The sequence below is a fragment of the Morus notabilis genome, unplaced genomic scaffold, assembly GCF_000414095.1.
Source record: "Morus notabilis unplaced genomic scaffold, ASM41409v2 Scaffold315, whole genome shotgun sequence".
NCBI classification, from domain to species: Eukaryota; Viridiplantae; Streptophyta; class Magnoliopsida; order Rosales; family Moraceae; genus Morus; species Morus notabilis.
In genome coordinates this window covers 207163-222692 of record NW_010360512.1, presented here as the reverse complement: position 1 = coordinate 222692, position 15530 = coordinate 207163, and the positions used below count along the sequence as shown (strand labels likewise).

Genomic DNA, 15530 nt, shown 5'->3' with positions numbered 1-15530 from the left:
TTAACAAACCCCAGCCAAAAAAAGGAAAAAAGCTTAAAAAAAAAAAATCTAAAAATTAAAAAAAAAAAAAAAAAAAAAAAAACAGTTACATTACTCAATATGATGAACTCATCAAGAATAATGTTTATTCACCTAAATTCACAATTAATTTTGTTACGAGAGACGAATATTACAACACAAAATCAGAGAACAAAAGCAGCAGCCAAAAAGATAATAGTTCAACTTTATGCAAATTTCGTTTTAAAAAACAAAAGGAAAAACATGAGAGTCATCCCCAGCGTGCCAAGTGTACGGGTATCCAGGCTTGTCATGTGAGGACAAATAGATAAGTCAATTTCAAAACATGTAAATATGCTCTAGTTTATCTGTTAGATTTGGTTGGGTCTGCCGGCGAAAGATGTCAAAGTTAGATCACGTGGGTATGGCTCCAATGGAGTTTACAGTAAAGTACCACTTTTGGGATTCTTGGAACGCTAGTTTTGGCTGTTAACTGCGTGCGTGCGTGCGTGTGTATATATGTGTATATATGTATATATATGTATATATATTTTGGAAATAAGCCTGCGTGTATATTAATAATCTTGACAAATATTGATATGCTTGTTATTTATTTATTTTTTGCTCACATATATGGATTTGATTATTATGTGTTTATATTTAAGTATACATTATTCACACCAAAAAACAAAAAAAACAAAACAAAAACAAAAACAAAAGAAAAGAAAAGCGGTCCCGTTCATTTCACAGATTTGAGTTTAAAATTTGAGTTTTACTATAGTAAAAAGATCTCAGAAATAATTATATCTAATTTTTTTATTACAATAAAAAAACTCTCATATAAACTCATATCTTAACTCGAATTAAAAATTTAAATTAACGAATTAAACGGGTTACGCACAACACTGTAGCCACCTCCTGCAGGCGCGCGCCTCCCCTGTCGATCTTGTCCATATCTGACCCTCCCTACGCTCTTAGGTCTAGGTTTATCTGATATCTATTTTCTTGATATATGAAGGAAGTACATGATGGAAACAATATTTAAATGATTTGGGTTTGTTTGGTTCAAATTGTTAATTAGTTTGAGCTGTGGTGGTTTAAATTATGGTATATTGAATTGTGATTTAAACTGGTGTTTAGATATATAAATAAATTATAACTTGAATTGTAAATAAAATTTAAACTGTGTTTAGATAAAATGTTTAAAACTGTCATTAGAGTTTTGCAACAAATCTTATAAAATCTCATTATAAATGATATTAAAAAATATGTAATATAGACGAGGATTTGTTTCTCTCTTCATTATGAACACATAAAAAAAATCATCTCAATCGGAATTATAAAATCTCATTGTAAATGATATCCAAAAATGTTTATCTTTTCATTATGAACACATTAAAAAAAATCATCTCAATCATAATTAAACGAAAAAGTTAGAATTTAAAAGGGAATGTAAATTCTAATATCTAAAGGGTTTGAATCATTATTATTGGTTTGAATTGTTTTTAAATTGTCCTCTATCAAACATCAATTTGAATCATGAACTACAGTTTTAAAACAAAAGGGCTTAATGAGATCCAAAATATATGGCAAATATATATAGATACGTAGTCTTTATAAGTCCGGCATCTCTACACTTCGAGAAATGTGATTTTTTTATCCTATGATTACATGTGTGTGTAATATCTGGTTTGTTCAAGTGTAATACATAATAGTACACGTGTTAGATTACATTTTTTGAATGTCACAATTAGGGCACCAAACCCATTTACATCCCTACGGGCTACTGATTAACGCTGGTATTGTAGGGGTGTATAAATTGTTGACTTTCTTATTTTAATTGTCAGAAAATTAAGAGAGAAAAAAAGAAGAAATAACCCTTTTAATCCGTGTTTAAGGCTAATTAGTTGCTTAATCGACTATAACAACTCACATGTAAAACACCACATCATCAAATGTGACTTTGATATGCATTAAAAAAAAGAGGCATTCGTAAAAATAACTCTTTGAAAAGTTTTATTAGTAAAATAATTTCTCAAAAACTTTTATTTGTAAAATGACATATTTTTACAAAGAATGAGTAAATGTCTTTCTTCATAAAAAATAGAAGAAGGTCATTTTGCTAATTTTACTTTGTTGGATAGTCATTTTAGCATATTACCCTTAAAAAATTATAATTTGAACAGTAACATGTAACCATGGGTAGAAACATAGGGCCTGTTCTTTTATCTAAAAAATTCAAAAAAATATAACTCGAGTTCCAACTTTATTCAAGTTCATATTCTTTTAAGTTCCAATTTTATTTAATTTTACTCAACTTTATTCAAGTACCCATAAGCTTTTAAAAGTCGTTTATATATGTACTGTTGGCAATTTTAAATGGGGATAAAGAGTGTAATTACGGGGGTTTAAACTCAGAACCTCCCGTTCTAATATTATGTTAATTTACCACTTCATCCCAAAAACTTAAGTTATTAAGACATGGGTGAACAATAATTTTATACTTTAACATGTATATTATATATTTGTAGATATGTATAAAAGCACTGCTAGTACTCTATTATTTTGAATCAAGTCTGTATTAAATTTATTACGGCCCCGTTCACTTCGCTGATTCGAGTTTAGAATTTGAGTTTTTCTACAGTAAAAAGCTCTCACAAACAATCACATCTAACTTTTTTACTACAGTAAAAAGCTCTCACATAAAGTCACATCTCAACTCAAATTCTAAACTCGAATCAACGAAGTGAACGAAGCCGATTATCTTGATGTAAATTGAGGTTCAGAAACACGTCAGCGTACAAGATTTCCACCAGCTAAAGTTCCCAAATTTATAAAACCTAGATATATTTTTTACTTCGTCTCCTTTCTAGCATCAGCATGCATAAAACCTATATATTGGGAATCGGAACGAAGTATTGATTCCATTATTATATTTTAACTTATTAGATTTGTTCATTTAGAACTTAAAAGTAATCATAAGATCAATTCCTTGGTGTGTATTTCTGTGATGTCCCTTCTGTGCCCTTTTCTTCTTTTTCTCAATAGTAAATTTAGTATGTAATTTAATTTTTTGGAAGGGACTGACAACGAGAATCCAAATTTCATAAAGTAGGATCACCTTTCTTAAATCTTTTTAGACCTTTTGAATTAGTGGGTTCAAGCTAGAGTTGATAATATAAGTCACGATACGAAAATACGATTCGAAAATGACACGAATTTTACGGGTTAAAGTTGAGAAAAAAGAAGTTCAGGTCAGAATTAAGTCGATCTGAAATTGACACGAAAAATATGGGTCAATTTTGAGTTATACTCACCTAACCCGAATACGACACGAAACCCGTAAAAAACTATAAAATACTTATATTTTTCATTACATATTTTTTATTTTATTAGAAACTTGTGATATTATGATATCTTTACTTGAAATCTTATACTATTATTCGCTTAATTTTAATGGATGTTATTGTATTTTAGTGTGTTATGAATTTTAAGTTATTTCTAATATGTAAAAAACTAAATAAAAATATACAATTCTCGTATCAATTTCGGGTTCACATGCTAATTTTGTGTCACGAGTTATTTTCGTGTTGTGTCAATTTATATTGTAATCTTGTCGTGTTCGTGTTGCGATCGTGTTCAAATTAATTGTAAATTTTAAAAAAATAATTAAAATATGACACATAATATGAATTGACACCTTAATTCAACCCCTTTTATTGTTATATTCAAGATGTTCACCTTTAAAAAGTGGTTTTGGAAAACCTTTTTCTGATGTTCAGTACAAAAATCTCATCATTATCCGCTCGCATTTATTCCAAAAAAATGACTTTTTTCGTTTGGTATCTAGATTCGTTTCCTGATTTGAATCTTAGTTCGTAGTTCGCTACAGTATTTTCTCTCATAAAAAATACACGTAAATTAAAAATAGTTCTAATCATATGATTTGAATCCATGAACCAAACTCCAAAGATCATGATCCAATCTGCAGGCTAATTATCATTTTAGTACAATTGAGATCTCGTTCATTTTATTGATTCGAATTTAGATTTTGAGTTTTATTAAAATAAAAAGCTCTAAGAAATAATCATATATATTTTTTTTGTTACAGTAAAAAACTCTCACATAAAGTCACATATCAACTCAAATTAAAAACTCAAATCAGTGAATTAAACGATTCTGAGTTTTTTTTTTAGACATTGAGGACATTTTATTTACAACCTGATAACCGAGACTCGATATCACTTTGAAAGTTATTCATTCTTACCGCATGATTTAAATCTATGAACTAAATACCACATTAATTTTGTTCGTATTATAAATATTATATTCAAATGTCAATTCTCTAAAAGTGGTATTCCTTCAATTCACCCACAGCTTTGGTTGACAATACAAGTTACAATAGGATGACATGACATCAACAGAACACGATTTTTTACGGATTTATATTGAAAAAATAAACCACGCATCATGTTAGTGTTGACTTATAATTAATCGGTAAAAAACGAGTTGTGTTTGTGTCAATATGGTGACACTAAATTAACCCACTCAGTTATTATGGGGTTATTCTTTTAAAGTGTAATTTAAGTGTAATTTGAATGTAGTTTTTAAATTAAATTTAAGTTATAATTTGAGTTAAAGTTGTAACTTAAATAAAGTTAAGTAAAATTAAAATTTAAAAGAACGTGAACTTAAATAAAGTTATAACTTGAGTTTAAATTTTTTCCTGAGTTTTATTGTAAAAGAACAAGCCCTATATTATTATTAAAATATTTTTCCCTACTTTTGTTTAGATGTGTTTTAAATTTTTTAGACTTAATTAGATGTTGTGGTATGAAACGGTCTTAATTTTAAGAACTTATGCATTTTATGTTCTTTTTATATGATTTTAGTGCATAAAATGTAAATTTAAAGTAAAATTGATTTCGGGTTGAGTGTAATGAGTCCGTATGAGTCGTGTTAATGTCGACCTGTATTAAGATTATGGTTGGGATTTTTCACCCATTCGTGTTGCAAGTCGTGTTAGGGATGTGGTAGTTCCAGAAAATATTGACTCTTAACCTGACAATATCCTGACATGTAGATACGAATTGTCAACGACTAAAGAAATTGTCCAACCAGGAGACCCTCTCTAAATATAAATGTCAGCTTTGAAAAAAAAAATAAAAAATAAAAATAAAAACTTGCAAAATATTTCACATCCCAAGTTTCATTACAACAATGAGGTACCATCAGTTTTTAACCTGATTACAGTCTGCCATATAATAGCATCAAACTCCAAAAGGCAGTAAATTTTATTACACAGCAGCTTGTAATTGGTGTCAAAAATTTCTAGGGCTTAAACACCACAAGTGGATTTGTTTATTCTGTCCAGAAAACATCATCCACGTTATCATTTCTATCACCCAAAAAGCTTTTGCTTTCTTCATCTTCTTCACGGTTTGTGTCTCCTAATGCACTCATTTCCAAACCAGTTAGTTTTCTGGCCTTCAAAGCCTCAGCCTCCCAATCCGTACGGCAAAGCACAACATAAAGAATAGACACGACACAAGCTAGCTGAGCAGACATGAGGCCAAACCACAGCCCAGCGAACCCAACCTTGAGCCCAAATGCAAGCCCAACCGCAACAGGAGTGCCCACAAAGTAGAACGAGCCCAAGTTGACCCGGGCGCCCACGACGGGCCTAGCCGTGCCCCGGAGGATGCCGCAGCCCGTCGTTTGCGGGCAGTTTCCGAGCTCGCACAGGCCCATGATTGGCATAACCGATGCGACCAAGGCCTTGACGAGCTCGTCCTTCGTGAAAAGCCCGGCCCATCTTTCTCTCAGTATAACCGTCCACGTCACGTTGATGAAGCCAATCACGAAAGCGCATCCTAAGGCAACCATGGCTGCAAGCTTGGCTTTGTAGGGCTTGCCAGCTCCAAGCTCATTCCCAACCTGCATAAGAGCTGTTAATAGGTTCGAGAAAACACTGCAAGAAAACGGTTTGAATTATTATTATATCTATAAAATAATTAGGATTTTGATGTTGACAAAATAAAAAAATTATACCCCCTAATTCGCCTCTATCGTGTTGTGCCACTCTTTAAATTCTATCATTTTAAATTTTTTTTTTTTTTTTAAAAAAGTGGGATATAAATCTCATCTCTTATCTTACAGTGCTCAAAAAAAGGGGAAAAAAATCTCTCTGCTCACACACTAACAAAGGAGCATTCCTATGTTTTGGCCTCACAACAATCTCACGTGTTTCGGCCTTCAACGTTTTTAAAAGCCACACTTGTTATAATGCAAAGATAAATTATATGAATATGTTCAGTGTATGACAAAACGTAGGACAAATAAAATCTTGGAATTTTGGAGAACCCCATTCCATGAATTAGAATATTAGTAGGGAAACTCCGGTCTGGTATTTCTGTTTTGCATAAAACAAATTGCCTCGCACACTCACGGAATTGGTGCTTTTTTTTTTTTTTTTTTTTTTTAGCAACAAAGTGGAGCTCTAGAGTGCTTGTTTCTCGTGCCCTTTTTTTTTTTTTTTTTGTTTTTTTGTTTTTGACGGAGATTACTCCATTTCATGTGTGTCTTTTATTGTATAGTGCATAAATGTCACATCAAAATATTAAAAAAAGGTACAAGTTTGGTACGAGTATCTATTGTGTGTGAAATCCATTAAAATCCAATATAACAATGGTACAGGCACTAGCAAATATTGTAAACTTTGAAGTTTGTCCATCATATTCATAAAAAGCTTCCAAAAAAATATAAATAAAAGAGAATGTCACTAGTGTACGAGTACCAAACATGAAGTCTTCAGCTCAACCTCGCTATTAACTAGAAAGAGCACTTCTAATTCATATATTAGTTGCATTCAGTATTTAATGATTGATTTTTTTGTTGATAACTTGTGTCTAAATCCTCTTTTTTTCTTTCTTTTTTTGACAATTATGCACCATGGTTTAAAAAAAAAAAAAAACTCACAGCTAAGACAAGTTTTAAATCCGATTTATATCATATAAAAATAAAACTTGATGTTATATGATATCATATTATGAATTTATGTTACATTTGGTTTGCGTTTTAAACAATTCAAACATTATATTTTTACTTATAAAGATTCAATTTTTTTTTTTACAGTATTTTCACTCGTAAAACTTTAATTAAACAGAACCAATCAGTCAATTATTGTTTTTTTTTTCTCCTTGTCTACTAGAAAACTTTTTTAATATTTTTGTTTCTAAATTGAAGAATTAAAGAATGAAAGAATATTGAAAAAAGAAAAAAAAAGTGGGAAAGTCAGATAGATAGATAGAGAGAGGGAGAGAGAGAGAGAGAGAGAGAGAGAGAGGGGACAGGAGGGAGAGAGAGAGAGAGAGACTGACCCTGGTAGAGACACAGCAAGAAAGAGCCAAGGGGACAGTATACATCATGCTAGTGGTCTGAATAAGAATCCCAGTTGCAGCCACGGCCAGTGTTGGATTCGGCAAGTACCCTGACATCACTATCACTATCTCATACCACCACCACTCCAAACATATCCCCAAACAGCTCGGCACCGCCAACTTCAGCAACTCCACCATTCCCACTCCCACTCCCACTCCCATTCCGCCACCACCACCACCACCGCCGCCGCCACCAAATACCACCTCCTCAATTCCCTTCCACCTCACCCCCGCCCCGGCACCGGCCTCTCCCTTGTTCTTCCACCACCAGTAATACCCCGCCATCATCCCCGCCATGCTAACGTTGGTCGCCACAGACGCCGCCGCCACGCCCGCCACCCCGAGCCCCATCACCGGCACCAGCAGCACGTTCAGCGGCACGTGCAGCGCCACCGCCGCCAGCGTGCAGAACATCATCGGCCGCGCCGCCTGCTGCGAGCGGAGGAACACCCGCAGAGGCTGCAGCAGGGTGTTGGTGAGGAGGTCCGGGAGGGAGTAGAGGCAGTAGGTGGCGGCCATGGCAGTGATTTCCCTGTCCTGGCCCATGGCCACCATGATCCTCTCCAGGTTGAGCCAGAGCAGGGCGATGGGGAGGGACGCGGTGAGGAGGATTAGGACCATGCGTTGGAAAGAGAGGATTAGGAGGTCGTGGTTCTTGCTGCCGTGGGCTTGGCTGCAGACGGACTCGAGGCCCGAAGCCAGGCCCATCATTACGGAGTAGCCCGTGATGTTTGTGAAACCCAACGAGAGGGCGCCGCCGGCGAGTTCCAGGCTACCCAGACGGCCCAGGAAGAGGATTGACACGGCGGCTCTGAAGAATACTAGTAAGTTCATGCCGGTTGTTGGTAAGGCTAAGCCCCAGAGGTCTCCAAGTTCTTCTATAATCTGTTGGAAAAAAAAAAAAAAAAAACAGAGGAAATGAGAAAGAAAGAGAAAGTTGACAACACTATTTTTTTTTTGTGTGGGTTTTGTTTTGGGTTTTAGTACCTGAGAAATAGAGGGGAATTTGCTGAAAGAGATATCTGGGTCTTTCTCTTCCATGGTTGTTGTTGCTACAGGAAATCTGTGAAAAGGCAAAGTTCGATCAAACAGTAGAAAAGGGAAAAGAAAAAATGAAACCCAAATGTTATTTTTGCAAGAAACATAGCTTTTTACCTTAAGAAGAGAGTAATGGGTATGCGGAAAATGAAGAAAAAGACGCAATAGAATGAAGAGAAAGAAGAGGAAGAGAAGAAATGGTAAAACTAAAAGAAGTTGGAAGTTGGGGAAGTGAAAGTGTATTGGGGTGGAGAGTGAAAGTGAAAGGACTGGCTAATGGCGGCTACAGCAAAAACCATGGTGTTGGCAGAGGAGAGGAAACGACATGGGAAAGGAAAGGGGCGGTTTTTAAGAGTGGGGAAAGCGATGGCCAGATAAAGAAATAAGAGAGAGAGAGAGAAACAGAGGAGTCCTTCATCGAATAGAAAAGAGGAAGGGTTTCATAAGGCTTCTCATTATTGCTGTTGTTGCTGTTTGTTTGACAGGGAGAGAGAAGTGAAGTGGGCAGAGAGAGAGAGAGACGGACAAAAAACAGAGAGAGAGAGAGAGAGAGAGAGAGAGAGAGGGAGAGAGTGAAGTGAAGGGTCCGTTTCTTTAAGTTTTATTATGCCTTGGATTGTGGATTTTTCCTGATGCAATGGAAGTATTTGAGTGCTTTTTCTGCACTCTGGTACCATGATATATGGAAAAATGTAAAGAGCACCAGAAAATTGTGCTTAGCATTACGGCCGTTTTATTTTTAAATTTTTTTTTCCTCTCTTTTTTTTACGTGGGAGGTTCTATGTGGTGTCCTCACCCTTATTACATGGAATTAAATACCATTTTTTTTTTTCCTACACGTGTCGTTTTACTTTTTTCAAATAAACCAACTTAATAATAGGCTATTTTTTATATTTTTTAATATCTTATCCCATTCTATATATCTAAGGATACATAAAAAAAACTAAGCGCGGTTTTAAAATTTATTTTAAAATAATTTTATTTTTATATGAAAATAAAAATAAAAACGTTTTTAATTTCAGACACAAATTATTTTTAAAAATGTATTTAGTAGTTTTATTAAGAAATTATTTTCAGTGTAAAAGAACTTATTAATGTCTTTCTTTCTTTCTCTACTCGAGAAAGGAGAAAATGAAAACAAAAAAATGAAAAAATGACTAAAAGTTATTTTCATTTATGTTTTTTATCTTTATTACGCCAAACGTTATTTTAAAAATATTTTTATTTTTTTCTCAAAAAACATAAAAAAAAGGGATCAATTCTAAACACGGCCTAAAATTCTTTTTTATGAGATTGTTACGTAACAGTCCCTTCATATCTCTTTTTTTTTTTCTTTTTTTTTCTTTTTTTTTTTGAATTCTTTTTACATTTTACATTTTGTGTGTTTTAAAAATATATTGTTCCTCACTTTACTTTCATAGAGTAATTTTTTCATATGTCTTCCTATTTTATTTTTAGTTAGTTAAAATAATTTTCTTCAAATGTGTCTCTGCTTAATTTTTTTTTTTTGTAAATTGTTATCTACATATTTAAAAATTCTTAAATAGTTGTATAAATGAATTTATCATTATTCGGTAAACAATAAAATTTTTAAGTGTCTTCAACACGACAATCCGTGCAGAGCATGTTATAAAACTAGTATTTATAAAAAACCAGATCCATCCTCTATTGTTTCTTTTTCTACATCCAAAACAACTGGTTTTAGTTATTTAATTTTTGTTTTTTTTTCGTATTTTTTTGAACTTTTAAAATCGAATAGAAAATGATATATGTATTACGAATAACATAAATTATGAGCCATTTACACAATGGTGAATCATATAGATAGACGATTTAGAGTTGTAAGTTTAGACCGGACTAAAGGGGTCGGCCTGAGACTGAGTATTGTTGACTAGATCTCGACTCGCTTAAGTGTTCGGACTGGGTTAAGCCGACCCTATGTTTCAAACCTGAAATCTTATTCGGGCCGGCCACTTTTTTTTTTTTTTGAAATTATTTTCTTAGAATATCTTGTAAATTTCAAGCGGGGCCGGGGCCAACCCTCCTCTTATTAGGGTTGGCTTGGCCCGGGCCGATTAGATGAAAAATATGGGCCGGCCCAGTCTGAAATTCTCATTTGGGTCTGACGGGCCGCCCGAACTTTCACTTCTAAGACGACTTATATAGTCCAACCCCATCCATTTATTGTTTCCCTTTATCTTTCTTTTTGGATCGTTCAAATTGACCTAGTATATATATATATATATATATGTATATTTTGTCTGTGGGTAAAGCAGTTTGTTTTTCATTGAAGCTGTAAATGTACCTGGTAAAGCATCCTTAGTATCTCGTCGGTTTGCTTATTAGTACCTCATTTTTTTGACAGTTAATATTTCGGCTTCAAAAATGCATGACCTTTATGTATGAATTCAGAGTAAGATGATTTTTTCTTCAATGATTGTGTTCATAATGCATAACTAGTGGTGCGATCTCCAGACCAGGCGATGAACTAACAAAGGTTAAAGGATCGTGAGTGGATCTACTATTAGAATTTGTACGGTTCTTAAAAAAATGATGCTAATTTATTTGTTTTTTTTTAAGTGATTTTAACTTAATAAATCTGGATATACCTAGATTTACCATGCACAACGACAATGAGAGATAGGGGAAGAGATAGTGGCGTAGGCGGACAATGACGGTGAGAGTGGGGAAGGCGGACAACAATGGTGAGAGAATGACCAACAATGACAACGAGAGAGAGGGACAAGAGATAGTAGGGTTTATGAGGGAGGAGAGGACAAGTAGGAGAAAGAGAAAGAGAGAGAGAGAGGCACACGATAGTAGTGTTGCTCAAAAGGTAGAGAAATCTCATTTAAGTTTATTTTTAGAATTTCAGATGGTTGTAAATCTGAATTTACATTATATTAGCCTATTTATTAACTCCTCTTGAACATTAGTCAATTAATTTAATTCCTCTCAAATCTTAACCTATTTCTCTCATTTTCTCTTTCTTTTTTTGGGTAGAATCCGTTATGTTAATCGGCCTAAATTATTTGAAATTTTATTTTATCTAAAAAAGGTCTAATTAAACCAAATTAAAAACATAAGGGACAAGTGAATTCCTTTTAGTAAAAAGGCACGGTATTTAATTATTTTCCTAATCTTTTCTTTCAACATCTACTTTTATAGAAAACCAACCATTGAATTTGTTTTTTGAAAGTAAAAGTAAAAGTAAAACTAAAGCTAGGAGATTAGGACCCCAATATTAGTGTTTGATAGCTGTGAAAATTCGATACTTGATTCGGTTAAAGCGCTTTTGAAAGAGCTTCCCCTTTACCCACAAAATTTTCATTCCTAAAGTGCGTGGTATATTTCTTTAGATTGTGTAATTAAGCTCTGTTTATGTGTTGTAAGTATTTTTCCATTTCATTTAAAATTTTAGGGGAAAGTTCTCCATTAGAAGCAAAGAAGAGGAAACATTATAAAAAGGTTGTATTATGGAGATTCTATATGTCTTACTGTTTCGATTAACATGTTAGAAAGGCTTTAACTTGTCTCAAAAAGCTTTTAATTAAAACTTTATGGGTTTGCCCGGAAAACTATTTACATTTACTTTACGGAAGTTTATCTAGTAGGACTAAAAAAAATGAACTACTAATAATTTCGTATTTTCAACCGTCAAATTTTATATCAAAAATTATTTATTTTATATTTTTTTAATCTAATATAATTTTAATTAAATCAAACGGTCATAAATTAATTCTATCTTATTGAAAAAAATCCATACTTTTACATAGTAAAAGAATAAAAATAAAAAAGTAATGTTATATATCCCGTCGAGATTTCTCTCCATCAGACAGATAATGAGGGCCCACTTAATGGGCCTCATATGAGACACATTCTTTGTGTCTATAAGGAGATATCCCCGGGCATTAAGCATTTTCTAAAATAAAATCTCTATTTTTTAAGGTACAGTTTAGAATTAAAAAAAAGTTAAAACAACATTTTGAGACATAGATTCGATTTCTTTTAATCGTCCATGGGTACTAAAAAAAGTAAAATAGATATTAGAAATATTTTTCCAAATAAATTAACTTCCCAGTTCAAGCTCTTTTAAAAAAAAAAAAAAAAAAAAAATTATGGGAGGGGAATAGTAATAATTTTTAACAATCTAAGCTCTTATCATTCAAATAACTAATCCAAAAGCTATTTTTAATCTTCTATCTTCTCAGGTTTACAACTACATATTTTCTAGAGTAATTTAAAACTCCATTTGTTCTCATGTTTTTAATATTTTCATCACGTACCTTATAACATATATATCGAATATGTGATCTCAAGTGATACATCTACTATTAGATACTGTGCACCCATTTAGTTATTTATTCTACGACATATATTACCATAATTAAAGCGTTATTTTCTTAACATGTATTTTTTTATTTTATTTCAACTACAACTATTCGACTTATAATACAACTTTTCAAAAGGGTCGTTGCATTCATTTTTTTTAATATGCAACGCGTGGATTTCACTAAATAAATTTTTATATATGTATATATATTCTTTGAAAAATAAAAGTTATGGGTTAGTTAGGTAAAGAATAAAAGCCTGTGGTAAACTAATATATAATCCAGAATTTAGGGTATCTTAAAGAAATCAAATTACAAATTATTGTACTAAAAGCACCACAAATGACAAACTCATCTCGTTGTCAGAGTTTAAAGTTGAAGCTAAAATATTGTTGTAAAGCTTAAAAATAAGAACGGGAATGAGCAGTACAGCTTTCTATTGGATCGACAAATGATACATATGTTTTGCTTTATTAAATTTATAATAAGAAAACATATTGTTTTACCGCCTTCCCAACTCGGCATCCTTTTGCCTTTCAATTAATTTCAAAAATTTCTCATGAATTATGATCATTTTAACACTGTTTTTTAAATTTTAAAAAGTAACATCCGTTTTTTTTATCTTTATTCCGTTAACAAATTTTCTCTTTCTGTTACAATAAGTGACGAAATTATCACGTGTCGTTTATTTAGTAAGAATTAAAAGCGTAATTACGTTTATACCGTCATAATAAGATAATTCCTCATTTTTATTGAAAAAATTCCTCATCTTCCTCTTCCTTGAACAACGCTGCCGCCAAGCTCACGCTAGAGATGCTCGGTTTCAGTCTTGGAAGCAACAACATAAGTTCCTTTGTAGCACGAGATGGCGATGAAGGCTGCAAGTCGCCACCGTCAAGCCGGACTCTGGTATGAACGTCGTCACTTGTATTGCCCAAATCGCTTGCGTCGTCATTGTTGGGGTTGTCGCCCTCGTCGCTGGAGTCACCGCCGACGCTGGGGTTTGCCTCCACACTTTTGTCACCGAAGTTCTTGTTGCGGAAGTCCGCAAAAGTTACATCACCGCCAGAGCTGTTTGGTCCCCGGAGTTGTCGCGGTGACTGTTTCGGTCAATTCGTCGGGGTCGCTAAAAGTTGATGAAGGTCTAGAAAGTCTCACGCTAGGTGGGTTTGCACGGTGGTACTCTGCTACATCATTGCTTACACTAATCACTCATTTCCAAGGCGATGAGGTGAGGAAAAAAAAAGAAGCAAAATGAAAACGAATATGAGGAATTTTTTCAATAAAAATAGAGAATTATCTGATTAGGAGGGTATAAGCATAATTGCGTTTTTAATTCTCACTAAATAAGTGACACTTGGCAATTCCGTCACTTATTGTAACAGAAGGGGAAAACTTGTTAACGGAACAAAGTTCAGGGAGAACGGATGTTATTTTTTAAAATTCAGAGAGTAAAGTGTTAAATGATCATAATTCACGAGGAATTTTTGAAATTAATCCTTTTATTTATATAAACATGTTGGAGCAGCTTTGGCTGATCCACTACCTGAGAGCAACTATGGTTTTTCCATGCAAATACTTTCAATCATTAGATTAATTTACTAGGTCTAATGCAATTTGAATAATAAAGGGAAAAATAAAAAAAAAAAAGACCAGGAATATTTGTATTATATGTGGAAAGAAATAAAAAATACCACTATAGATAGTAAACATATTATTTATGCTACTCCGTCAAAATAAACATTATTATTCAATTAATAAAAAAAAATAAAAAGTCACAATAACACTCAATTATTTAAAATGACATAAATAATAGACTTATACAAAACCATAATAAACCCTGTACTTTTCTCATTGTTATCCTATTGAGAAAATTGACGAACTCACTCTTTAAATGCATTGTTCTAATATTTTTATCTTTCACTGTTTATTAATGTCATTTTGATTAATATAATTCTTTTACTAAAGAGTATTAATCAAGAGTAAAAGGTGAAAATCTAAGACTTATGCATTTTGAGAGATATTTATCTCATTTTTCCTAGTATTAAACTACAAATTTAAGTCAGGTCAAATAGACCAACTCGAAACCGTCAATATTGGCCACATTCCCACCCGATTAGGTGTGCGGGTTTTGAGCTAGAAAGCATATCCAGATTGCAGGGTGGTGTGTGGGGGAATCATAGGCTATTATATGGAATCAAAGGGCTTGTTTATTTTGCAGGTTCATCAGATGATCAATTTTAAATCAATGTTTGGTGTGTGGGAGAATCATAGGCTGTTATATGGAATCAAATAGCTTGCTTGTTTTGCGGGTTCATCAGATGATCAAGTTTAAATCAATGTTTGGTTTATCTCATTGATGTTACATGTTATTGATGTAACATGGCTTGCAAGAGTAACTACAATACTTGCGCACATTTCATTCTTTTTTATCTTAAAATTAAAGTTGTTAATAGGAATGGTAATGGAAATGGTAATAGAATAGAATGAAAAGGAAATATAATTCATTTGTTTGGTTCTACTTTTACAAATGCAATAGAATGAGATATGAATATTTTCATGTTGACAAAATTATCCCTCATGTTAATATAACTAATATCATATATATTAATATAATCATTTAATAACTAATATTATATATGTAAAATTATAAGGATATAATATACATAATTATAATTATCGTTATATAATTATTTATTATTATAATACAATCATAATATATAAT

The 15530-nt window shown here is 32.8% G+C and overlaps 1 protein-coding gene across 1 annotated transcript; it reads right to left on the bottom strand.

The window, feature by feature from the left end:
* Positions 1 to 5358: 5358 nt before the first annotated feature.
* LOC21399477 (protein DETOXIFICATION 54) lies at positions 5359 to 8659 on the bottom strand. Its single transcript, XM_010096546.2, has 4 exons — positions 8592 to 8659; positions 8424 to 8499; positions 7377 to 8321; positions 5359 to 5934 (listed from the first exon to the last, which is right to left on the bottom strand). The coding sequence occupies exons 2-4, from the start codon at positions 8475 to 8477 to the stop codon at positions 5359 to 5361; spliced, it is 1575 nt and encodes a 524-aa protein (XP_010094848.1). The 5' UTR covers positions 8478 to 8499; positions 8592 to 8659.
* Positions 8660 to 15530: the final 6871 nt, after the last annotated feature.